We start from the raw sequence: 27,162 nt of genomic DNA on the forward strand, positions 1-27,162 counted from the left end.
CTTTGCATCCAGCATGCACCGCAAACACCAACACCTTAAAGGGTTACTGTCATCGGAAAACATGTTTTTTTCAAAACACATCAGTTAATAGTGCTACTCCAGCAGAATTCTGCACTGAAATCCATTTCTCAAAAGAGCAAACTGATTTTTTTATATTCAATTTTGAAATCTGACATGGGGCTAGACATATTGTCAATTTCCCTGCTGCCCCAAGTCATGTGACTTGTGCTCTGATAAACTTCAATCACTCTTTACTGCTGTACTGCAAGTTGGACTGATATCACCCCCTCCCTTTCCCCCCCAGCAGCCTAACAACAGAACAATGGGAAGGTAACGAGATAGCAGCTCCCTAACAAAAGATAACAGCTGCCTGGTAGATCTAAGAACAGCACTCAATAGTAAAAACCCATGTCTCACTGAGACCCATTCAGTTACATTGAGAAGGAAAAACAGCAGCCTGCCAGAAAGCATTTCTCTCCTAAAGTGCAGGCACAAGTCACATGACCAGGGGCAGCTGGGAAATTGACAAAATGTCTAGCCCCATGTCAGATTTCAAAATTGAATATAAAAAAATCTGTTTGCTCTTTTGAGAAATGGATTTCAGTGCAGAATTCTGCTGGAGTAGCACTATTAACTGATGTGTTTTGAAAAAAACATGTTTTCTGATGACAGGATCCCTTTAAGGTTTTTAACACTTAGATCACTTGCAACATTCGCTGTGCAGTCACAGACTTATAGAGGTATCAAACCAAAGCAGAGCAGATTGTGTTACTGATGCAAAAGGGTTAAAGGAAAGGATAAGCAAAAAAAAATAAGAGCCAACTGCCAAGTTACTTAGAATGAGGCTTACTAAAATTTAATGTTCAGGTTAGCTGTCCCTTTAACCCATACCCCTGACTTCCCTTGTGTTTCCCATGCTGGGCGGAGCCAGTACATTCGATAGCGCAAGAGGCATTGAGGGCAAATGTGTTACATCCCCCCGAGTAATTAAAAGGTTTAATCACAATTGAGTCACAACAGAGTCTCGTTACAACAATGATTCATTACGAAACAATTAAGGTCGGCGAGGTCGACACACACATACAACTCCCAGCAGGCTCAGCTCTTCCCCTTAATTGTACTGGGCAAGTCCTTTAAATGGAGGCAGCATCACAATATCCTTGATGTAGGGGCCCCAGCCGGGGAAATCATGCAGCCGTGTATCTGCCTGACGTTAGTATGGCAGCTCCCGCAAAAAACATGGCCGCTTCTCGCAGGAATGAGCTCTTGCACCGACTCAATAGAAAGGCGTTCAGAGTAATTAATATTAAAAGCGTGTTTCCTGCATGCGCCTGTGCCTTTAATTCAGCAACAACAGGACGTCCCGTTATCTCCATCATGCTTCCGACTCTCGCTTCTTCTTCCCTTCGTCCCCTACATCGCTGTCTTCTGATTGGCTGCTGCTCAGAACCACAAACTGTCCCTCAGCATTGGGTCGGCTGGAGGCGGCGATTAAACGGCTTTGCTCTTCCAGATCCTGAGGGTACGAAAGTTATTAAGGTCAGATCATGCACCCCAATAGGGGAATAAAGGGGAGCACCCCCCGACTAATAAAGAGATACTGTGCCATTAAACGTTAAAGGAGAACTCCACCCAAAAATGACCATTTATAATGAAACTAAATGTAAATTAGCAGACACAGTAATGCCAACACTAACACTAGAGAAGCTGGAGGGCCCCCCAGGGGTAAGAAGTGCTCAGGGGCAGGGACTTACCTTTTCTATCTGTTTCTGTTTGCTGATTTCTTTCTGTTTTTTCTCTTTGACTTTCTCTATTTCTTTCTGTTTCTCCAACACTTTGCGATCCTGCCAGCGATAAAATATATACCGTATCAGGTCACATGATGGCAAAAATTGAAAACTTTTTTTTTTTTTTTATTATTATGATTTACTCTGGTGTTACTGTATGAGCTGCCACTGTCTCTTCCTCAAGCTTTCTCATTACCTGCAATAGTCCTCCTGTTGTGTTACAATCTCTAATGTGAAGCCATAATCAGACATGGCCTAAACACTTCATAGCAGTCCTGTTGCTACATCACTGGTGTTCAATAGAAAAGGTTCAGAGTCATCTCTAAGTTTGCTCATAGTCTGTACAGAGAGATGACATAAAACTATGGCAGCATAGGTATTCCCTGTACTAAGCACAATTCAGCAGGAACAGTCCCTAAGTTTGTTTATAGTCTGTACAGAGAGATCCCATAAAACTATGGCAGCATAGGTATTCCCTGTACTAAGCACAATTCAGCAGGAACAGCCCCCTAAATTTGCTCATAGTCTGTAGAGAGAGATCCCATAAAACTATGGCAGCATAGGTATTCCCTGTACTAAGCACAATTCAGCAGGAACAGTCCGATAAGTTTGCTCATAGTCTGTAGAGAGAGATCCCATAAAACTATGGCAGCATAGGTATTCCCTGTACTAAGCACAATTCAGCAGGAACAGCCCCTAAATTTGCTCATAGTCTGTACAGAGAGATCCCATAAAATTATGGCAGCATAGGTATTCCCTGTACTAAGCACAATTCAGCAGGAACAGCCCCCTTAGTTTGCTCATAGTCTGTACAGAGAGATCCCATAAAACTATGGTACATAGGTATTCCCTGTACTAAGCACAATTCAGCAGGAACAGTCCCCTAAGTTTGCTCATAGTCTGTACAGAGAGATCCCATAAAACTATGACAGCATAGGTATTCCCCTGTACTAAGCACAATTCAGCAGGAACAGTCCCCTAAGTTTGCTCATAGTCTGTACAGAGAGATCCCATAAAACTATGGCAGCATAGGTATTCCCTGTACTAAGCACAATTCAGCAGGAACAGTCCCCTAAGTTTGATCATAGTCTGTACAGAGAGATCCCATAAAACTATGGCAGCATAGGTATTCCCTGTACTAAGCACAATTCAGCAGGAACAGTCCCCTAGGTTTGCTCATAGACTGTACAGAGAGATCCCATAAACTATGGCAGCATAGGTATTCCCTGTACTAAGCACAATTCAGCAGGAACAGTCCCTAAGTTTGCTCATAGTCTGTACAGAGAGATCCCATAAAACTATGGCAGCATAGGTATTCCCTGTACTAAGCACAATTCAGCAGGAACAGTCCCTAAGTTTGCTCATAGTCTGTACAGAGAGATCCCATAAAACTATGGCAGCATAGGTATTCCTCTGTACTAAGCACAATTCAGCAGGAACAGTCCCCTAAGTTTGTTTATAGTCTGTACAGAGAGATCCCATAAAACTATGGCAGCATAGGTATTCCCTGTACTAAGCACAATTCAGCAGGAACAGCCCCCTAAATTTGCTCATAGTCTGTAGAGAGAGATCCCATAAAACTATGGCAGCATAGGTATTCCCTGTACTAAGCACAATTCAGCAGGAACAGTCCGATAAGTTTGCTCATAGTCTGTAGAGAGAGATCCCATAAAACTATGGCAGCATAGGTATTCCCTGTACTAAGCACAATTCAGCAGGAACAGTCCCCTAGGTTTGCTCATAGACTGTACAGAGAGATCCCATAAACTATGGCAGCATAGGTATTCCTCTGTACTAAGCACAATTCAGCAGGAACAGTCCCTAAGTTTGCTCATAGTCTGTACAGAGAGATCCCATAAAACTATGGCAGCATAGGTATTCCCTGTACTAAGCACAATTCAGCAGGAAGATCTGAGGTTATTGAGGTGAGGAAATGTGGGGAGTTGTAGTTTACCTGCATTAACATAACACAGGGGATACTTACAAGTTCTGCATGAAGAGCAATCTGTTTTGCCAGCCCAACTGAATCACAGATCTGTAAAGAAAACAATATTTTTGAAGATTTGCAAATGTGAGAAGCAAATCCAGGGGGATTGGACAGATCTGCCCACACACCAACCAAATCCTCATAAAATAATCATCACACTCAATTAAACTCACCAGACATCATGTCTCTCTACATGCAGGATTTGTGCAAAAGGCAGTTATTTTGTTAGATTTTGTTTGTACTGGAATCAGTTATTTGAGTGAGCTCTAATACATCTGCTAGGAAAGGAGCCCCCTATAAGATATATTGGATCTAACTGTCAGTGAATATCTGACACCCAACTGCTGCATGAAGAGAGAATGAAGAGAAACAGATGCTGAGAGAGGAATAGTGAAGATAAACTTGATTATTTCAGAAACAATGCAGAATTTTCAATTGATTGTATTTAGAAAGTTTCTTATTTCAGTATGAGGAAGCTTATATTAATTAGGGATGCACCAAATCCAGTATTCGGTTTTGGATTCGGACTTTTTTTTAGCAGGATTCGGATTCTACCGAATCCTTGTGCCTGGCCGAACCGAATTTGCATATGTAAATTAGGTGCAGGTTGGGAAATCCCATGACTTTACGTCACAAAAGAAGAATTTTTTCCACTTTTTCCTTTCCTGCCCCTAATTTGCATATGGAAATTAGGATTCGGTATTCGGCCGAATCTTTCACCAAGGATGAATCCCAAATAGTGGATTCGGTGCATCCCTAATATTAATTTTTCATTTTTGTGATAGTTCCCCTTTAATTAAAAGGTGAACAACCCCTTAAACTTGAGATGAAAGGAGAGCTGTACTTTTTAAAAGACGCTTTATTTGGGAGATCCACAGCCTAAGATTTTATCCTGCTGCAAGCAACTCACTCCTGCTGGGAGTCCCAGGCTGATAATTGGTTTCAGCAATTGTTTTAAAATCCATAGACAATTCAGGGCTTCTGTACCTTTTCTCCTTCATTGTTGGACTCAAAGATGTAACAGACAGAGAGCGGCCTCCCCTCGGCCCTTCCTCCCGCCGTGCGCAGCACAAAGCCGAAGAGGCGCTTGTTTTCCTGGTGCGTGCCGTATACAATCACGTTGGCCAGAGGGAACTAAAGAAGAAAGAAGTTCTGCAGTCAGAACTTACAGAGAGTGGGAAAGGCCTATAACATTGCTGGAGCGGCAGGTTCAACTCTCATGATCCTCTAACATCTAGTGAAGGATGCTGGGAGTTCAGCACTAATATGCACAACTGGCAGTTTCAGCCACTGACATCTAGAAATGCCCCTCCCCCACAGGCAAACTCACCCTCAGCCTCGTGACTTGGGTTTGGGGATCGATCAGCCTAAAATAAAATTCAAATAAGAAATGGTTTATCATTACAGATACAATATTATATGCATGAACATCATTATTGGGGGGTTATCCCCAGATGTTGCAGGACAATATCTCCCAGAATCCCCTAGGATAGAGTCCTGCGCAGGTCCATTTTTTGGAACCTGTACCCGACTCGTATCCGCAACCTGCAATCCGCAACCCACATTCTTACCCGATTGGACCCGCTAACCGACCTGCAAGTACCTTATTTGTGAGCCACGACCCGCTGACCACCAAGAATCAGGAAGTGCTGTCATTGTAAACCGGAAGTGACATCACCAGAAAAAAGGAGTAAAAATCACTATTGAGAAGACCCACGGCCCGACCCGCAGAACCGCATCTATACCCGCACTCGGAACCTCTATCCGCAACCCGCAGGGTACCAGAGGTTTTTGCGGGTAACCCGCGGGTACCCGACCCGCTGCAGGACTCTACCCTAGGATATATTGAAGGGCTGAAGCATGCTGGGAGTTGCAGTGCAAAACTATTGGGGACACAAAGTGAATACAGGGCAAGTCAATGAATTTAACTTGAAGGCAGAAGTGACTGTCACTAGGGCAAATTGTTTCGCCACGAAAATGACGCCCATAGACTTGTATGGCATCACGCATCAAATTTTTTGACGCCCACAGGCTTTAATGGGCGTCGGCAAATTATTGAAACGGGGAAAAATTCACCCAAGCCTAATTGTGATCGTTTTTGGCCTGGTGCAAATTTGCTCCTGCCCAGCGACCCTTAGCAACCTTTACTTCAGGTATTTTAACTAGGAATGCAACGGATCTCTCACTAAAGCAAAGGTTGCTAAGGGTCGCTGGGCAGGAACAAATTTGCACCAGGCCAAAAACTGTCACAGTCACTTCCCCAAATCATTTGTGAAAGATTCGGCCAAATACCGAACCAAATCCTAATTTGCATATTCAAATCAGGGGTGGTAAAGGAAAAAGTGGAAAAAAGATTTTTTACTTCCTTGTTTTGTGATTTCCCTTCCCGCCCCTAATTTACATATGTAAATTAGGATTCGGTTCAGCCAGGCATAAGAATTCGGAGGAATCCGAATCCTGCTGAAAAAGGCTGAATCCCGAACCAAATCCTGAAATTCGGTGCATCCCTAATTTTAACTGCACGAGAATGATGAAAGAGAAGCGCTATTCCCAGCATTCCCTGACAATAAAAACCCACAGAGTCTGCTGGTTGGGAAGCAAAGGAACCTGCTAAACCTGCAACAATTGAAACTGAATAGTTTTACCCTCAGATTTACCTCCAAGGACCCAGGGCAAATGTCCCCTCAGACCAAACCAAAAAAGCAATAGGGTAGAACTTACTTTAAACAGTCGCACGTGACCAGGAGGTGGGACTCGGTCATCCGGAAGATGTTGTGAATGGCTCGGGCCGCGAGGATTTGCCGCATGGTTTCGTACACAACCTCCGTGTTTTCGTCTGACTTCACTTCCATGGAGCCGAGGAACCGCACGATGAACAACTGGTGGAGGATGGAGTCTGTAATGACGCGTTTATGGAACAACCAACTGAATTACTGGGAATATACAGAAAGGCCAACAGCCCTCCATCTATATAATGCCCACCCTCCATCTATATAATGCCCACCAGGACCGCCATCAGAAATCGCAGGTCCCCATACGAAAAAAGATCCTGGGCCCCCTGGGCTATGCCCACCACAAGCCCCACCTACAGGTCTGCCCTCCCCACCCCACAGGTTCACCCTCCACCACACACTAAAAAAAACAAACATTGGTGGCTAGGGTTCCCACATGTTAATAAAAAAATATTGGTGGTCAGGGCCCCCCCATTGAAAAAAACATTTGTGGTCAGGGCTCCCCCCCATCAAAAAATATTGGTGGCTAGGACCCTACATGGGGAAAAAAATTGGTGGCCAGGGTCCCCCCCCACGTAATAAGAAAATTGGTGGCCAGGGCACCCCTTAAACGTCCATGTAAAAAAACTTGCCCCCCCCAGAAGTTTAAAAAAAATTGGTGCCCAGGGCCCCACCACACAACAGTGACCACAAAGGGTTACCTTTAGGGGGGCCCTGCCATGTTGCACTTACTTCATTAGTGTGGCCCACCTGCTGTCAGTGAGCTGCCAACTACAGAAGGGAGGAGGGGAGCACAGGTGGCTGCATCTTCTTCCAGTGACAGTATTTTCTTCCCTTATTGGTCACAGAATTTCAAGTCCTGGTAAAGCTGCATAGTGATTGGATGAGCTGGAGGAGAATTTCAAACCTCAGGTATCCAATCCCTGAGCAGCTCAACCGGGACTTAAACTCTGTGACCAATAAGGAAAAGGAATGGACAGAAGATCCCTCCCCTTGTGCTCCCGCCCTGCCTTCCCAAAGTCAGCAGCTCTCAGAAAGCAGGGGGGCCCAGCTAATCAAGAAAGTGCAAAGTGGCCGGGCCCCCCTTACCCTCGGGCCCCCTACAACTCTCCCCCCCCTGTCACCCCCTGATGGCTGCCTGATGCCCACCCTCCATCTGTATAATGCCCACTTGCCCTCCCCTCCATCCATATAATGCTTCCCTCCATCAATCTGTATAATGCCCTACCTCTATCTGTATGCCACCCCTCCATATGTAAAATGCCCTCCCTCAAACATATGCCAGCCTGACCTCCATCTGTATTATTCCCTCCATCTTTATAATGCCCTCCATCTATATGTATAATGCCTTCCCTTCCATCCTTATAATGTCCTCCCTCCAACTGTATAATCCCCTCCATATATTGCCATCCCCTCCATCCGCATAAAGTCCTTCCTCCATCCATATAATTCCCTCCCTCCTCCTGTATAAATCCCTCCATCCGTATAATTCCCTCCTCCCTCCACCCATATAAAGCCCTCCCCTCCATCCATATAAATCCCTCCCTCCATCCGTATAAAGCCCTCCTCTCACATTCTTTAGCCAATCACTGTAATGAATTCACAAACAGACGCAGGAAATAACTCGTTACCTTCAGATTCAGATTTTTCCCCAGATTCCCCAAATGGGTTTGTTCGCCTGGAAAGTGAAGAGAATCCGGTTATCAGGGAAACAACCGATCTCGAATGTCTGGTCTAACATTTATTCTACCCCCTCGGCATTCCCTAGTGTTACAATAAAGGGTCCCAGCCCCCCTAGTCACCCACTGGGTGCCCATTCAAAGGACTTTGTATCCGACAACCTTGCACTTTGCTCATTTCTCCACTTTACCTGCCAGTCTGCCCCGGGGTTCTCGGCTGCCCAGCCTGGTCCTCACTGACTGGGGAAATAATATCAAACTGGATGGGAGTGTCTGGCGCCACAATGGAGTCCAGTGAGAGAGCAGTGAGGGCCGACGAATCTGATCCAATAGATCCGGTGCTGCTGGTGCGTCTGGCGTGGGGTCTGGAGGGTCTAAAACAGAAAGGGTTAATACATTTACCCCCTGAACCAAATATGATCATGAAGGCTTCTAGCACAGTCACTACGGGGTTACTCCGTGTATCACAATGTGCTGATACCGCTAGAAACAAGAACCGGCACCAAGTTGGTACAGAAAGAAACCGGGCAGAGAATAAAGGAGAAATTCTCTTTGTTATCCCTACAGCGTCTTATTAGCAAAGCAAATCTGCACTACCCCCCCCCCCCCCCGATTTATCCCTAAGCAGATCCCAGGCAGTTAGGAAATAGTGTGAAGATGTGACCCGCTGACATTTAGTCCCCAGAGAATCTGGGGAGTCCCAGCCCTGCAGGGGGTGTAACGTGAAACGCACACAGAACACAAAATCCCACTAACAAATATAACCCACTCTCTAAACCCAGAAAAGCTTCAAGAAAATATTGCTGCATTTAAAGGTATAAACACCCCGTGGATGATGTGATCCTTAGTTATCAAGTGTAGAGGGTTCAACTTCATAGTCAGGTACCACCAGACCTACCAAACTTTCACCAATTGTAGATAATATCACCCTGGAGAACCAATTGCCTCAATCAGTAGTTTCATTTATTTAGAAATGCACAGCATGCACATCCATCTCTAAATAAAATGATGCAATTGGTTCTCCAGAGAGATATTATCTACAATTGATGCTGCATTTATACTACTATGTGTTCAGGGGTATTGAAAAAAAAAAGAAGGCGGTGCAGCATTAATACTACTGTGTGTTCAGGGGACATTAAAAAAAAAGAGGATGGTGCTGCATTAATACTGCTATATATTTTGGGAATATTCCACACAAAGATTACACTGCATTTACAGAGCTATGTGTTCTGTGGGCACCAAATATAAAATTGTTACTGCAATTATAATATATGTTCTTGGGGTATTAAATAGGAATCTGGTTCTGCATTTACAGCCTATCCTGTTGTGTGTTCTGGGGGCAAACAATAGAAAGTGGGTGATCTGAGTGTATTAAATATCAAGTTGGCATTAAACATACTGTTTGGGGCATTAAACATACCTGCAACATCTCTGGCAAAGGTCATAAATATGTATTATCCAATCAAGCTCAGGGTACCAGAGGATCTCCATGTGCGCCCAGGGCTAGGAAGGCTCCAGCAAGGAAAACTCCCTGCAACCCTTGTTTATTCCCAATATAAAAGTCTATACAAACATGCAAAATACAACCTTGTGTTTTACCCAAAGCCCAGAACAGGCTGACAAAGGGCGTGAGCTTATATTTAGATCTTGCCGAATACCGGAGACGCAAAGCTGAAACGTGACCTTTGTTAGGCAGAGAAAGGAGCGTAAGATGCGCCTGATACTCACACCCCCGGCCGCATGCTCTCGTGCCTCTGCTGGAAGGACGGGGAGGGAGTCACAGCCTCCAGTGCAGATTGGTTGACTCTGGCAGCCGTTTCCTACATCGGAAATAACTTTGTCTTTACTTAGGAATCCCAGGGCTTTACAGAGTTCCTCTGAAATAGAATATTGCCTCTCTATGCCAAGCTCCGGAAAAAGGTCAGAGATACCCGTTCTGCTTGGCATAGGGTTTATCCCCTAAAGAAGCAACTCCCCCATAAATGCCAACATAAACCTATACAAATAAATATGCTCCATATCATCTACATGTCTGGTGGCACAGTATGGAGTACCGTATATACTCGAGTATAAGCCGAGTTTTTCAGCCCCCAAAATATGCTAAAAAACTCTACCTCGGCTTATACACGGGTCAAGCGCAAGAATAGTCGCCGGCGTCCAAGAATGGTCGCCGGCGTCCAAGAATGGTCGCCGGCGTCCAAGAATGGTTGCCGGCGTCCAAGAATGGTCGCCGGCGTCCAAGAATAGTCTCCAAGAATATTCGCCGGCGTCCAAAAACGAGACGCCGGCACCTCCAATGGGAGCAGAAACCCTCAATTTTTTGATTGAAACTTACCATAAGCTGCTGCATTTCTCACCCTAGGCTTATACTCAAGTCGATAAGCTTTCCCAGTTTTTGGAAGTAAAATTAGGTACCTCGGCTTATACTCGGGACGGCTTATACTCGAGTATATACGGTATTACTCTGCTTCTACATAGAACACAATTTCTACATTTAACATAGGGAGAGAGAAACACTGGTCAAAGCTCCTCCTACTCTCTAAATATGCAAAATAGCCATCCCTGGGAAGAAAAGGGGCACAATGCCCAATCAACCCCATTTTTAAGCTTGATACAGTGGGATCTTTATAAAGGAAAAAACACAACATAATCTCTGCTTCTACATTGAACATAATTTCTATTTTTAACAAAGGGAGAGAGAAATACTGGCCAAAGCTCCTCCTACTCTCTAAATATGCAAAATAGCCATCCCTGGGAAGAAAAGGGGCACAATGCCCAATCAAACCCATTTTTAAGCTTGATACAGTAGGATCTTTAAGAGGAAAAATTTAAAAAAAACACAACATAATTGAGTCCTGGCTCTGATCATCTGGGCCAATAAAGAATCGGTGGTACAAGTATAGCGCACCGCATACCCTTGTTCTACATACCTCTGGATTGTCCGTCAGGTAGATCCGCTTGGAGATGTTGTTTATTGTACTAATCCACTGCGCGTAAAGAAAATCTGTGTTAGAATACCATTAGAAGGGACAATGTTGTGTTGGTTCTCATGTGAGTGTCTTTACATCCTTTCTGTCTTGCTTTATGGCAGGGATTCTATACACACACTCAGGATCGGAGCAGTAGTCGTGTAAGACACAAATATATCAGTAACTCTCTATCAGAAAAGATCATTTACATGCACAGCATTCATGCCTGGAGAATTTTATTCTATAAAGCCCTGTTTCATATTAATCAGGGACAAATACAGACAGTGAAGCTGGACGTCACATTCAAAAATAAAAAAAGGGGGTCTGCAATGATGACAACAGGCACAGTATCCATGTTACAATATGGCTCATTTCCTTGGTGCAGCACCCCCATATACACATTTAACCCTGCTAACTGGCACGTCAACATGCCCCATGGTGCTTACTGTTGTCCATGGAGTAGAGAAATTGGGCCCCTTAAAGGAGAACTAAACCCTAAAAATAAGGCATGCACCGAATCCAGGATTTGGTTTGGGATTCGGCTGAATCCTTCTGCCCGGCCAAACCGAATCCTAATTTGTGCATGCAAATTAGGGGCGCAGAGGGAAATCACACAAACAAGGAAGTGAAAATTTTTTCCCCTTCCCACCCCTAATTTGCATATGCAAATTAGGATTTGGTTCGGTATTCAGCCGAATCTTTCACAAAGGATTTGGGGGTTCGGCCGAATCCAAAATAGTGGATTCGGTGCATCCTACTAAAAATGAACGTGGCTTAAAATGGCATATTTTATAGAGTGAACTTATTGCACGAGGCTAAAGTTTGAGCTTGTCAATAGCAGCAATGATCCAGGACTTCAAACTTGTCACAGGGGGTCACCATCTTGGAAAGTGTCTGTGACACTCACATGCTCAGTGGGCTCTGATTGGCTGTTGAGAAGCTAAGCTTAGGGCTCGTCACTAATTATCCAGCAGAAAATGAGCTTCCCTGGCTGTAATATAAGCTGATGCTACAGGTTTGCTGATTATTAAATTCTGATGCTAATTGCACTGGTTTCTGTGCTGCCATGTAGTAATTATGTGTATTAATTACTAATCAGCCTTATATTGTGACATTTCTATTTTATGTGTACTGTATATTGTGAGTGGTTTCCTAAGCTCAGTAAGTGACAGCAGCACAGAGCATGTGAATCAGTGAATCAGCAGAAAAGAAGATGGGGAGCTACTGGGGCATCTTTGGAGACAGATATTTACTGCTAAAGGGCTGTGGTTGCCTTGGGCTGGTACAGAAGCAAAAAACATCATGTACAACATTTCTAGCTACTTCTTTAGTTAAGTTTCAGTTCTCCTTTAAATAAGGGAGCTCCACACCGGATAGATTGTCCCAAGACCCACAACCACTAAAGACTACCTTTGCCAGATGTTGCTGGACTACAACTCCTTATCTGGTTAATGCCAATAATCCCAATTACGAGAGTTGAAATCCAGTGACATCTGGTTAAGAAACAGGGTAATAGAGGAACGGCACTTAATAACGTTGTATTGGTTTCCTAAACATTTTGGTGATTCTGGCAAGTGACTGGCACATGGGCTCAAGGACAGAACACAACACCTACCTCCTCACAGTCCTTCTTGCTTTCTGCTTGTAAAATGACGGCTCTTAAAGAAAAAGAAAAAAAAGTGAGAAGAGTATGTGCATGACTGCAACTCCCTGCAACAAGCAGCACAAACAGATCTCAAGCAGCAAACAAAGGGCGGATGATTATTCCATTTGGTCATGTGACAGACCCATCAATTCTAATGATTAATTTCCTGGTTCTGTTCAGACATTAATCACATTCAGTTTATCTTCTACTTCCTTTCACTATGCGCCCACAGCATTCCATCTCTGTATAGCTGTACATATACAGTAGGTAGGAGCAGCCCTCGGACAGTGCAAGGAACATACCATTATTAAATGATAGTAATAAATAGACTCTGGCTTTAAAATGGCTAAAGGGGAACTGCCTTGAAAATGAAAATATAATATAAGCTTCAACATACTGAAGTAAGAAACTTTCTAAATACAATTAATTAAATATTATGCATTTGTTTCTGAAATAATCAACTTTATATTCACTATTCCTCTCTCAGCATCTGTTTCTCTTCATTCTCTCTTCATGCAGCAGTTGAGTGTCAGATATTTATGGACAGTTAGATCCAATATATCTTATAGGGGGGGCTCCTTTTGCCTAGAAGATGCATTAGAGCTCACTCAATTAAACTCACCAGACATCATGTCTCTCTACATGCAGAATTTGTGCAAAAGGCAGTTATTTTGTTAGATTTTGTTTGTACTGGAATCAGCTATTTGTGTGAGCTCTAATACATCTGCTAGGAAAGGAGCCCCCCTATAAGATATATTGGATCATTCATCTGACACCCATCTTATAGGGGGGCTCCTTTCCTAGCAGATGTATTAGAGCTCACACAAATAGCTGATTCCAGTACAAACAAAATCTAACAAAATAACCGCCTTTTGCACAAATCCTGCATGTAGAGAGACATGATGTCTGGTGAGTTTAATAGAGTGAACGCTAATACATCTTCTAGGCAAAAGGAGCCCCCTGTAAGATATATTTGATCTAACTGTCAATGAATATCTGACACCCAACTGCTGCATGAAGAGAGAATGAAGAGAAACAGATGCTGAGAGAGGAATAGTGAATATAAACTTGATTATTTCAGAAAAGATGCAGAATATTTAATTGATTGTATTTAGAACGTTTCTTATTTCAGTATGAGGAAGCTTATATAACATTTTCATTTTTCGCGATAGATTAGATTTAAATTAAAGTTGCCCTGACACATTAAATCCTATAACAAAACCCCGCTTACTTTTTACCGTCGAACGACGTGATCTGGAAGCAGTATCTCCGATCCTCGCTGTCGATGGCCATCACCGAGCAGTTGTCTATGTCCATGACGAGTCCCCCGGCCACGTCGCCCCTCGCCTGGCTCATCAGGTTCCCACCCTGAGTGAAGAAGTAATGTCTGTCCCAGCTCGAGGACACCAGGCCGGTCTTGCTGCAACAACAGGGACACCCACAATGGTCAGGGGGGAAGTTGCCGATCATTTATAAACCAAAATGAGCACCAGTTAACGTGTCACTGTAACAGCCTCAGCCAATAGGATTGCTCGTACTTGCGTATGTTGAGGTAACCGGCTTTCCGGGTCAGGTTGCGATTCACTGGGAGTTTCTTTGGGTCGGGGTCTGGCAAGTACAATGGCTCACTGGCAGCTTCCATGTCCTGTATCGTCTGCTGCGTGTTCTCCATGTCGTTGTCCATCTCTCTCCGGACACTGCAGGAGACAAGAAGCCGGGACAGTTATTGTACAGACTCACATCTCCTCAACTATAAACTGCCCAGAGGCTTATACAATTGTGTTCCCAATAATATCAGTGTGCTTGAGTGAATAAAGGTGAAAATCCTTATAATAGCTTTTATTTCCATCCAGACAAATGCATTGGCAACACTGCACATTCTATTCCAAATCAAACCAGGAAGAAAAATGGCTGAAATGTGTTTTATTCCTTTAGAGAATGTGACTATTAGTCCCTCATTGTTCTTTCCCAACTCATTGACTGGATCAAGTGAAAGGTCAGTGATCCCAATGTTAATAATAGGGAATAAAGATAAATATATAGGAAGGTCAGTGATCCCAATGTTATTAATAGGGAATAAAGATAAATATATAGGAAGGTCAGTGATCCCAATGTTATTAATAGGGAATAAAGATAAATATATAGGAAGGTCAGTGATCCCAATGTTATTAATAGGGAATAAAGATAAATATATAGGAAGGTCAGTGATCCCAATGTTATTAATAGGGAATAAAGATAAATATATAGGAAGGTCAGTGATCCCAATGTTATTAATAGGGAATAAAGATAAATATATAGGAAGGTCAGTGATCCCAATGTTATTAATAGGAATAAAGATAAATATATAGGAAGGTCAGTGATCCCAATGTTATTAATAGGGAATAAAGATAAATATATAGGAAGGCCAGTGATCCCAATGTTATTAATAGGGAATAAAGATAAATATATAGGAAGGTCAGTGATCCCAATGTTATTAATAGGGAATAAAGATAAATATAAAGGAAGGTCAGTGATCCCAATGTTATTAATAGGGAATAAAGATAAATATATAGGAAGGCCAGTATTTTTTTTCCAGAAAAGGTGGCAACCCTAAGTATAAGAGATGGGACCCTGAGCTAAAATACAGTTTAGTAAAGGATTACAGTGCATGTTAAATATAGAGGTATAGGCGGTCCTTGGCCGTGATGCTGAGCAGTCGCACAGAGTAAGAGCTCCGTGACTCGGAACCTCTGAACTCCCGCATATCAGCATTCGCAAGCAAATATATACAGCACGGGATGCACGCTTACTGAGCCGGATCATGGGGAAACGGCAAAACCGACAAAAACAGCGTACTACGATGTCGCCTTACCTGCAAAAGACACCAAGTCGCAGCCTGAGGCATACTCCCCAAGATGGCGCCGACTCTGATAGCGCGCCTCCAAGCTCACCGCATGCAGCTGCTTCTCCCAGCCACTCCGTGAGTACTTCTCCTTCACTGGCCTCTCAGTCGCCACAGCATTCCCCCTCTGATAGTCTCCCAGCCCAACAACAAGCTGAACTGCCCGTTACTGCCCAAATATTGGCGGACCAACTGGCGCATCTGCAATCTGCCCTGACGGCCACCATTACCCAGACTGTTGCGGCGGCAGTAAATGTGGCTTTGAAAGAAATCAGGAGAGATGTGACCGACTTGGGCGATCGGACTGATAAATTGGAGACGTTTACCGATGATATTGCACAGCGTTTAATAAATACGGAGGAGGAAAATGCCGCCCTTAAAGGGGAAGTGTACCTATTGCGGGACATGTGCGAGGATCTAGAAAATAGATCCCGCAGACAAAACCTGAGGTTCAGGGGCATCCCGGAAGATGTACCACCGACTGATATACCGGGCTACCTCACCGACCTATGTACCCACATCTGCCCAGACACTCCAACCGATATGTGGAGATTTGACAGGGCTCACCGCTCCCTAGGCCCGAAACCACTTCCACCTAAACCTCCGCGTGACATAGTCACATGCTTCCACTACTATCAAGCTAAGGAGCTTATTCTAACGAAAACGAGAGCGGCCAATACAGTGGAATTTCGCAATCATAAAGTACAGATTTTTACGGACCTCTCTCCCATCACTTTAACTAAACGAAGAGAAATGAGGCCTGTTACGCAAAAGCTCCGAGATCTTGGCATACCCTACAGATGGGGCTTCCCATTTAAGCTGGTGGTTAATCGGGCGGGTCACACCTACACTTTGCAGAATCCTCAAAATGGTGCTAGGTTCTTAAAGGCACTTGGTCTGCCACCTAAGGATATGCCCTCGCCAGCTCATCCCAGCCCAAGGGAGAAGCCGGTGGTTACTTTTGAACCCCAATGGCTTACGATTCAGCGTCAAAATGTTTTGCCACCACTGGCCTTGAGCCCATCGCCTCCGCAGATTCCTTGAGGATTTTTTGCTGGGTTTATTTTGTGTTACGTGGCCATCTTGACCCATGACTGGCTCGATCCAACCCACGAGGTTTCCGTGAACACCATGGTTTGTCGACTACTCTCTTGTGTTCCATCGAGTGCGGCGATCCTTGGCATCACAGTTGTTTACCCACCCTCACCGGAGGTACCTGATTGTTCCTCCTTGGCCGTAGACTTTTCGTCACTGCCATTGTTACATCTGACCTTTTTTCACCACAGTTATCGTTATACCTGATAGAGCTCAGGAGAGTTTGGAATAACTATTTTTTTCCTTTTGCTTTTTGTTCTTTTATTACATGCTGTTCTTTTATCTATTATCTATTTTATGTTTATTGCTGCTATTTTACTGTTTTGGGTTCATTTCCCCTTTCCAGGTTCACCTCATATGTTCTCTTGGGTCTATTTTGAATTGACATGTAGGGAGCTCAGTTTACCTAAGTATCTTGTGCCTTATATGTTGTTGTATGGATCGGTTGGGGACTCTGGTCGACCGCACCTGTCGATGGCCTTGACAACTAAGCCACACTTTATCTTAATATTCCTCAAATTGTTCTCCCATGGCTAAGTTCATTTCTATTAACGTTAAAGGCCTTAATAGCATACAAAAGAGATATTTGACTCTAAAGGAACTTAGAGATTCCCGGGCCGATATAGCGTTTATCCAGGAAACACACTTCCCTAAGGATAGTCCCTTTGGCCTTCGCTCTAAATATTATCCTACGGCCTACTATTCCTCAGGCCCTTTCAAAAAGGCCGGTGTAGCCATCCTTATTCACAAGGACTGTCCCTTCTCGGTCGACCAGGTCCTTCCTGATCCGAAAGGTCATTATTTGTTGCTAACAGGAACATATGCTGGTACTCAGGTCCTCCTTCTTAATGTCTATGCTCCTAACAAGCGCCAAATTCACTTTCTTAAACGGGTCATTGCTAAAGCACAACAACATACTCCCCAATATGTTATAGTAGGGGGGGACTTCAACCTAGCGTTCTCTCAGGTGCTGGATAGATCCCAACCAGCCACACTTCAGGCAACACACAATTTGTCCAAGTTGTTCCGTCAAACCATGAGACAAGCCCATTTGTATGACACCTGGCGCATTAAACATCCTAGAGATAGGCAATTTACCTTCTACTCCCCAGTACACAAGATTCACACACGCATTGATTATTTCTTTGTTTCGCATTTTTCTCTTAATTTGCGATTCACAGCGGAGATATTGCCTATCTCCTGGTCCGATCATGCGCCCATACTTTTGACCTTAGATCTTTCTAAACCCCCCCTCCGTGAGTCCCATTGGCGACTGAATGAGACGCTGTTACATGACTCCACGGCCTTTACACAAATTGAGGGACGACTGAAGGAATATTTTGAGATTAATGAGGGCTCTGTTGAATCCATCGCTACTCTTTGGGAGGCCCACAAGGCTACAATAAGAGGCCACCTCATTGCGTTAACTGCCCACAAAAAGAAATCTATGGCTAAAACTTACTTCGCCCTACATAGGAAACTCAGAGATACAGAGACTCAATATAATATACTGGGTACTGACTCCTTATTACATCAACTTAGTTTCTTGCGAAAAGAACTAGCCACCTTGAAACATAGACAGGCGGAAAAGGCCATTATATGGACTAGACAAATGTTTTATGACAAAGCTGACAAACAGCATACTCTGTTGACTAGGAAATTGAGGGACCAACAAGCCAAAACTAGAATAACTTCTGTTAGGCTCTCTTCAGGATGTTTGACTTACGACCCCGAACAAATTGGCTCCGCATTCCATGATTTTTACTGCAAGCTTTATAATCTACCTCCACCGTTTCCACAAGTAGGCCACCATAGGGCATTAATAACTGACTTTCTGGCTTCCCTTGATCTTCCTAAGTTTTCGGTTGACGACCTGGCCGTGCTCAATGCCGCTATTACTGCGGAAGAATTATCCTATACTCTCAAACAAATGCCCACTGGGAAAACTCCTGGCCCCGACGGCCTCCCTTATAAATACTACAAACTGTTTCAGCATATATTGAATCCCTATTTGCTGAAACTTTTCAACTTGTACTTACAAGGGACTGCCATCCCCAACACCACCTTGACATCCCACCTCTCCCTCATACCTAAGGAGGGAAAGGATCCCGCACAATGCTCGAATTATAGGCCCATTGCTTTGTTAAATTCTGACCTGAAGCTATTTTCTAAAATATTGGCTAACCGTCTTGCACCCATCTTACCGCGACTTATTAATAGAGACCAAGTAGGCTTTATACTGGGTAGGCAGGCTGGTGACAATACCAGACGCACCATAGATTTGATTGAGATCCTCCAGAGGACTCAGGTCAAATCAGTAATTTTAAGCTTGGATGCCGAGAAGGCATTCGATAGGCTTAATTGGACATACCTGTTCTCTTTACTAGGACACCTTAACCTCTCTGGCCCTTATCTCAGTGCTCTTAATAATTTGTATAGCACCCCTCTCACTTTCCTCAAACTTCCTGGCCAGTCGCGAAAGCCAATACCCATTTTTAATGGAACGCGACAGGGTTGCCCCCTTTCCCCCCTTTTGTATGCCCTAAGTATTGAGCCTCTGGCGGCAGCCATACGGAACCACCCGGACGTTTCGGGGGTTACGGTTGGCTCCTCGCAGTATAAAATAGCTCTATTCGCGGACGATGTCCTACTCACGTTGTCAAATCCATTTGTTTCACTCCCTAACCTTCACAACTTATTAACGAGGTATAGTGCAATATCTGGCTACAAACTCAATTTGGACAAAACTGAAGCTTTACCCTTACACCTTGCATCGGGTGAACTGGAGTCATTGCAGACTGCTTTTAATTATAGATGGAAGAGGGATTCCTTATTATACCTTGGTACCCATTTATCTGCGGCTTATTCTCACTTGTATGACCTTAATTTTAAGCCTCTTATACAGCAGACTAAAACTCAGTTGTTGAAATGGTCTCACTACTCTATATCTTGGTTGGGCAGGGTGGCCGCTATCAAAATGAGTGTGCTACCCAAATACCTTTATCTGTTTGAGACTCTCCCGGTTGCTGTTCCACCCTCAACACTTAAGGAAATACAGTCCCTGTTTCATGGTTTTGTCTGGGCGAATCGGAGCCATAGAGTGGCCTCATCGGTCCTGATGTCGACGCGTTGTCGAGGGGGTTTGGGGGCCCCTAACATACGGAAATATTACGAGGCCGCCCACCTTAGGCAACTTTTGGCCTGGTCGCTTTGGGATTCTCCTACGACATGGGGCCACATTGAGAATGTGATGGCACGAGACTTTCATTTAAATGCACTTTTTTGGTGCCCCACTACCGTTATCAGATGCCCTCCCACAGTGCTTTCGGCGACTAGGCACCTACATTCGATCTGGCTCGCCACCAGGCATAAACATAATCTGATTTCACCCAAGCCATTACTGACCACGTTCCTGAGGAACCCTGTTTTCCAGCCAGGCATGGACCCAGCGTTCTATTTACGGTGGTCGAAATTTTCCTGTTTCACTGTACGGGACATTCTCCACCCACTTACTCACAAGATGCTTCCTTTACAAACTATTCAAGACAAAGATTCGTCTGTGAGAATCAGATTCTTTGAATACTTTCAACTCCGTCACTTTGTGGATTCCCTTGCACAGTCGACGGTTGGGACTCGGCCCACAGCTTTTGAGGTTCTGGCAGCCACTGGTCTACCACAAAGAGGTCTTATCTCTAGAATCTACTTGCTGCTCACTGCCCCCCAAACTCCATCGCAGCATCGTCATAAATATATGGATAGATGGGACCTAGTTCTTCCACGACCGCTCACTGATTCCGACTGGTCCAGAATCTGGGACAATGCGGCACATATGGTGTCATGTATACGGCAGAAGGAGCATATTTACAAGATCTTAACGTTCTGGTACTATACCCCAGAAAGACTTCACAAGCTTTTCCCTGATCACTCTCCTCTCTGCTGGAGAAATTGTGGTGTCCAAGGTTCCCAGTTACATATTTTTTGGGATTGTCCATTTATACTGCCCCTCTGGAAAGCAGTCCAAGACCTTCTCTGCTCGTTGCTCTCCCGACCAGTGCCGTTAGACCCGACAACGTTTTTGCTGGGCAAACCCTTGCCAGGGATTCAGAGAAGTGGGCAGGCCCTTGTAAACCAGATATTGACTGCCACTCGGTTAGCCATTGCGGCTAAATGGAAAAGCCAGACGATTCCCACACTGACTGAGATTATCAACAGGGTGAACTGCAACCGGTCTTTCGAGGCTAACATAGCCCATCTCCAGCATAAGATGGAACAATTTCTCAAAATTTGGTCCGTTTGGGACCTTCGGGGGATGGTGCCCGCCCTGCCCCACTAAGTTTTTCTGAGACCATTTCTGACCTTCCTTACATTTTCCCTCAGCTTCTCCCTACACCCTCTCCGCTACTATAGCTCGAACCTGAACCCACAGTGCTACCATTTGACTCATCACTGTTGTACTTTCTTTTAGATGTATATTTTCTTATTGCTGTTCTTCTTGTTTGTATAATTCCTATCTCGCCTGCCCTTCGGGACATGCGAGCGCTTTTTGCTTATTGACATAGCTTTGGTAGCTGGCCATAACGGCCCTAGCTCAAGGTTATTCCCTTTTCGATTCGCTGTATTAATCTGCAATCAATATCTATTGTGATGTTTTGAGCTTTGTAAAACTTTTAAAACTGTCAATAAAATATAAGTTACAAAAAAAAAAATATAGAGGTATAGCTACAAACGTGGGTGCTGGGGAGTCACCAGTTTGATCTGTACCAAAAGCCACTCCACAGCTCTGATATGAGGAAGAGCAAATACTGAGAGAAGGGAATCCTTGTGTTGTGGAATGGCCCAATGCATTACCTATAAAATGTAAGAGTAATGGGCAGACTCAGTAATACAGTTTAACTGATGGGCAGAGGAACCCTCAGACCCTGTAGGACTTGCAGGAAAGGGCCTCACTGGAGAAGCTCGGCAGATCAGTGTGGTTGCCCTGGTAACTGCATATACTCACCTCTGCACGCTGCTACTAATGTTGCTCAGGAACTCTTCCAGCTGACTGTTCAGGTTTTCTGAGCCCATTTTGAAGAAGTTGATCTGTGCAGGAGGAGATGAACACAACAGCATTGGATCTGGGTTCCTAGGGCTCGTATTCCCCCTGCATTAGTGACTTCTCTCCAATGCTTAAAGGAGAACTAAAGCCTGACCAAAAAAGTAGGTAGAAATGTTGTACATGATGTTTTGTGCTTCTGTACTTGCGACGCTTTGATTTTTGAAGTCGCCCGAAGCTGCCTCACGAGGAAACTTTGGGCAACTTCGAAAATCGAAGTGCCGCAAGTGCATCGTCGCTGGCGTTTACTCATTATAGCAGTTTGGGGAGATTGTCGCCCCGCAGAAGAGGCGATTAGTCGTCAGGCCCGAATCTGCCCGTGTGCTAAAGCACTAAGGTGTTTCCAGATAATGGAACCCATACCTGTACCAAACAAAAAATCCCCAAGCACACGTTACCCACATTACTGGCCCTTCAGTTACCGCAACAAACCAAAATGCATCCGATATGAATTGTCTAAGCACTGCCTGTCCCGTGAGGTGTAAATACTGTCAGGAATAGCTGCTGAGACATATTTGTGCTGGGAGGGGTTTATACTAGTTATATCAATAATAAGGAGCTGCCATGTTGCTTTTCTTGCATAAGGTATTGATATGCGACAAATGCTCTTTCAAAACAAGAATGTATCGCCCATTCTTTTATCCCATGACTCGCACTAGTGCCCCCCAATAATAAGCCAATCACCTGCGCTTGCATGTATCCTAGCAACGGCTCCAATATGGCGATTTTCTTCTTGTACTGAATGGTGTTCAATGCGCAGAAATAATGCATCATGGTCTGGTGCTGCTTCTTCCGGGCCGTGTAAACGTCTTCCGTGGCCTCGAACTTGGTCTAGGAATGAAGGAACACGGTTGGTACCGAGAGGAGGTCCGATCTAGAACTCACCCCCAGAGACGGGATCAGAAGCGTAAGGAACGCCATTAACCTTTTCATTCTCTCTGCGCTTGGAGAGTCGGCTGTACCTGTTGATGGCGACGTCGTGATCTGGGCAGAGAAGAAGATTCATTAAGAACCCGGTGAGATGGTTATTTCAGTCGCCCTTGCCGAATATACTGCAGCGCTGTGTTTTATATTCGCGCAGTTTTATGTTCTCCCAGCATGCATTGCAGGTACTTCCCACCCTCCACTAAAAAACAACTATCAATGCACTAAGCGCATCTGCTTGAGTCTACTGAAAGTGATTTTTAGCAACATAATGTGGGTTTTCCAAAAATCTATCAAAAATAGTTAAAAGTAAAAAACATTTATTAGGACATGAAACAAAAAAAAAAGCCTGATGCGTTTGGTGCCTGTTGGGGCACTTGCTCATTAATCAACAATAGTTAAAGAACAAAAACTACTTTGACTGACAGTGCCCGAACAGGCATGAAACGCGCCAGGCTTTTTTGTCTCATGTCCTAATAAATGTTTTTGTATTTTTAACTATTTTTGATTGATGAGTAAGTGTCCCAACAGGCATGAAACGCGTCAGCCTTTTTTATGTCTCATGTCCTAATAAATGTTTTTGTATTTTTAACTATTTTTAATTGATGAGTAAGTTCCCCAACAGGCATGAAATGTGTCAGGCTTTTTGGTCTCGTCCTAATAAATGTTTTTGTATTTTTAATTAATGTGTAAGTGCCCCAACAGGCATGAAACACATCAGGCTTTTTTGTCTCGTCCTAAAAAATGTTTTTGTACTTTTAGCTATTTTTTTTAATTGATGAGTAAGTGCCCCAACAGGCATGAAACGAGTCAGGCTTTTTTGTCTCGTCCTAAAAAATGTTTTTGTACTTTTAGCTATTTTTTTTAATTGATGAGTAAGTGCCCCAACAGGCATGAAACGAGTCAGGCTTTTTTGTCTCGTCCTAAAAAATGTTTTTGTACTTTTAACTATTTTTTTAATTTATGATTAAGTGTCCCAATAGGCATGAAACGAGTCAGGCTTTTTTGTCACGTCCTAAAAAATGTTTTTGTACTTTTAGCTATTTTTTTAATACTTTAAACTACTTTGACTGACAGTGCCCCAACAGGCGCAAAACGTGTCAGGCTTTTTTGTCTCATGTCCTAATAAATGTTTTTTACTTTTAACTATTTTTGATTGATGAGTAAGTGTCCCAACAGGCATGAAACGCGCCAGGCTTTTTTTATCTCATGTCCTAAAATGTTTTTGTATTTTTAACTATTTTTAATTGATGAGTAAGTTCCCCAATAGGCATGAAACGAGTCATGCTTTTTTGTCTCATCCTAATAAATGTTTCTGTATTTTTAATTAATGTGTAAGTGCCCCAACAGGCATGAAACGCATCAGGCTTTTTTGTCTCGTCCTGAAAAATGTTTTTGTACTTTTAACTATTTTTTTTAATTGATGATAAAGTGCCCCAATAGGCATGAAACGAGTCAGGCTTTTTTGTCTCGTCCTAATAAATGTTTTTGTACTTTTAGCTATTTTTTTAATTGATGAGTAAGTGCCCCAACAGGCATGAAACGAGTCAGGCTTTTTTGTCTCGTCCTAAAAAATGTTTTTGTACTTTTAGCTATTTTTTTAATTGATGAGTAAGTGCCCCAATAGGCATGAAAAGAGTCAGGCTTTTTGGTCGTCTTAATAAATGTTTTTGTATTTTTAATTAATGTGTAATTAATAATTGGCTGACGGTTTATTTTAGTAGCGCATTTGCTTGACTTTTTGCTTCCTCTGCCATATCTGCTGGGAAGCTACACCCTGTATCCACTACCTGCAATTCCATTTCAATTAGGAATTTAAACACCTTTGACAAAAGCAAATCCCATTCACTGAATTCCATTGACATCAGCGGCACCGCACCTACCGTTACTGGCAATTTGGAAAACTTCTTTTAGTGTTAATATTTCTGAAAGAAAAGGAAACAACAAGGTTTAACCACTCAGTAATATTGTTGTTGTCCTTTATTCTTTATAGAGCTGGAATGACTTATTATTGAGAAGGTTTGTTACAATCCAGCGCTACAGATCTAGGCCTGGAAGGTCTCGAGCAACGAACTCACCTTTCAAATCCCTTTCTTTGAATTGGCCAATAGAGAACATCATGGCGTCGGCCAATTGGGTGGAGAGAACGGCCTGGCACGAGCTCAGCTATTGGGTAAAACAAAAGAGAGTGAAGGCAATAACCCGTGTATTACACACACACCATTTTACACCCATCGAGAATCAAAATGGAATTGTAAATAGTACTTTTTGGTTTTTAAATGTTTGTTCCTGTGGAGGGGTCCAAACAACAAGTTCATAATGACAGGGAGGGTCTGTGACCCCAACATTAGTGAAAAGGGACAGCGGAGGGGCCAGAACATAAACACAGGACTTACTTCATCAATCACTTTGGAAAACTGCTGTAGTGTTGAAGTCATAACCTCATCATCGCCACCTAGTGGAAACCTCTGGGAGACAACAGCAACAATTAACAGCAAAACTGTCTCATAATTAGCTGCGACCTGTGCAATGTCTAATCACAATGACCATGATAAACACCAGTGCACCCCTTTAATTATAAGGCTGCAGGCTGAGTTATACAGGGAACTGTGAGTATCACTCATGTATTATAAGGGATAATGTACCCCCTACTGTAAATGATAAGGATATTAGAAATCACTGAGGGGTTGTTCTGTGACCATATAAAGGCACAAGGCTGCAGGCTGACTGATACAGGGAACTCTGAGTATCACTCATGTATTATAAGGGATAATGTACCCCCTACTGTAAATGATAAGGATATTAGAAGTCACTGAGGGGTTGTTCTGTGACCATATAAAGGCACAAGGCTGCAGGCTGACTTATACAGGGAACTCTGAGTATCACTCATGTATTATAAGGGATAATGTACCCCCTACTGTAAATGATAAGGATATTAGAAGTCACTGAGGGGTTGTTCTGTGACCATATAAAGGCACAAGGCTGCAGGCTGAGTTATACAGGGAACTCTGAGTATCACTCATGTATTATAAGGGATAATGTACCCCCTACTGTAAATGATAAGGATATTAGAAGTCACTGAGGGATTGTTCTGTGACCATATAAAGGCACAAGGCTGCAGGCTGAGTTATACAGGGAACTCTGAGTATCACTCGTGTATTATAAGGGATAATGTACCCCCTACTGTAAATGATAAGGATATTAGAAGTCACTGAGGGGTTGTTCTGTGACCATATAAAGACACAAGGCTGCAGGCTGACTTATACAGGGAACTCTGAGTATCACTCGTGTATTATAAGGGATAATGTACCCCCTACTGTAAATGATAAGGATATTAGAAGTCACTGAGGGGTTGTTCTGTGACCATATAAAGACACAAGGCTGCAGGCTGACTTATACAGGGAACTCTGAGTATCACTCGTGTATTGTATAGTACAAAGAGGCAGCAATATTACATTACAAGAAGCAGCTGAACTGTCATCTTGCTCTGCAGGGAGACTGACAGTTAATACAGGGCAATTAAAGGGATGTCTGTTACAGCGACGGCACAAAGTAATGGGCACTGTGACATCTCCTGCACATAAAATTCACAGATCCCCATTTAATATACTAAGAATATATTAATTTCAATCACTGACCCTTTAAAGAGAAACGTATTGATTCATAAGAGTCATCAATTAACAATAAAGCCGATACCCTGGATAAGAGAAAAACAAGAGACCAGGAAGCTAAATGCCGGTACTTACCTGTTTCTCATATTCTTTCAGGAGTTTGGAGGTCAGGTGGGTGGCAGCGCTTAATTCATTCTGATAATAAACCAAAAAAGAAGGAATCAGAGAATGATTTTATGACATTTTTCACTCCGTAGGGCAACAACTTACACTCAAGGCAGCTGTGAAACTACAACTCCCAGTATCCCCTTCACCACCGACCTTATATGCATGTGCCAGGGGCTGCCAATCCTTGAAACATTCTATATGAAACTGAACACTGTTACTTTGTCATGTGACAAACCTTTGGCTTTTCAGCTCTTGCTGAACTACAACTCCGAGGGGCGGGAGGTTAAGAGTTATAATTCAACTTGAGAGTCGGCATCTAGAAATTAGATCTCTGCACAGACCGGTCAGTCCTGAATAGAGAAGTCTATACAGCTAGACATTAGTCACTTGGGTTAACCACAATACTAGTCATGTGATGTTTTGTTTCTCCTCAGTTAATTCACAGGTTTCAGTCTCCCTGTGTGCCCTTGTATAGACTACACTTGTTCTGACTCCTGAAACAATGTAGCAGAAGTTAACTGACTGAGAAAACTGATAAAAAGCATGAAAGTCTGACTTCTGCTACATTGTTTCTAGAGTCAGAGGCAGC

General features: G+C 43.4%; 1 protein-coding gene across 2 annotated transcripts in view; it reads right to left on the bottom strand.

The window, feature by feature from the left end:
- Positions 1 to 830: 830 nt before the first annotated feature.
- Positions 831 to 27,162, bottom strand: part of appl1.S (adaptor protein, phosphotyrosine interacting with PH domain and leucine zipper 1 S homeolog) — a 29,719-nt gene continuing 3,387 nt past the window's right edge. The window contains exons 3-22 of one of the 2 annotated variants that reach the window (XM_018241190.2): positions 26,541 to 26,600; positions 25,191 to 25,262; positions 24,873 to 24,960; positions 24,678 to 24,719; positions 22,796 to 22,854; positions 22,555 to 22,701; positions 21,775 to 21,857; positions 14,338 to 14,496; positions 14,031 to 14,219; positions 12,770 to 12,812; positions 11,116 to 11,172; positions 9,914 to 10,005; positions 8,377 to 8,550; positions 8,138 to 8,184; positions 6,496 to 6,670; positions 5,105 to 5,141; positions 4,762 to 4,908; positions 3,772 to 3,822; positions 1,755 to 1,844; positions 831 to 1,516 (exon numbers count right to left, since the gene is read on the bottom strand). In XM_018241190.2, coding sequence (XP_018096679.1) covers positions 1,376 to 1,516; positions 1,755 to 1,844; positions 3,772 to 3,822; positions 4,762 to 4,908; positions 5,105 to 5,141; positions 6,496 to 6,670; positions 8,138 to 8,184; positions 8,377 to 8,550; positions 9,914 to 10,005; positions 11,116 to 11,172; positions 12,770 to 12,812; positions 14,031 to 14,219; positions 14,338 to 14,496; positions 21,775 to 21,857; positions 22,555 to 22,701; positions 22,796 to 22,854; positions 24,678 to 24,719; positions 24,873 to 24,960; positions 25,191 to 25,262; positions 26,541 to 26,600 — 1,953 coding nt within the window. In that variant the 3' untranslated portion in view covers positions 831 to 1,375. Of the gene's footprint in view, positions 1,517 to 1,754; positions 1,845 to 3,771; positions 3,823 to 4,761; positions 4,909 to 5,104; positions 5,142 to 6,495; positions 6,671 to 8,137; positions 8,185 to 8,376; positions 8,560 to 9,913; positions 10,006 to 11,115; positions 11,173 to 12,769; positions 12,813 to 14,030; positions 14,220 to 14,337; positions 14,497 to 21,774; positions 21,858 to 22,554; positions 22,702 to 22,795; positions 22,855 to 24,677; positions 24,720 to 24,872; positions 24,961 to 25,190; positions 25,263 to 26,540; positions 26,601 to 27,162 lie in introns of both variants that reach the window. The other variant, XM_018241189.2, reaches the window with a different exon arrangement.

The sequence above is a fragment of the Xenopus laevis genome, chromosome 4S (assembly GCF_017654675.1).
Source record: "Xenopus laevis strain J_2021 chromosome 4S, Xenopus_laevis_v10.1, whole genome shotgun sequence".
Taxonomy (NCBI): Eukaryota; Metazoa; Chordata; class Amphibia; order Anura; family Pipidae; genus Xenopus; species Xenopus laevis.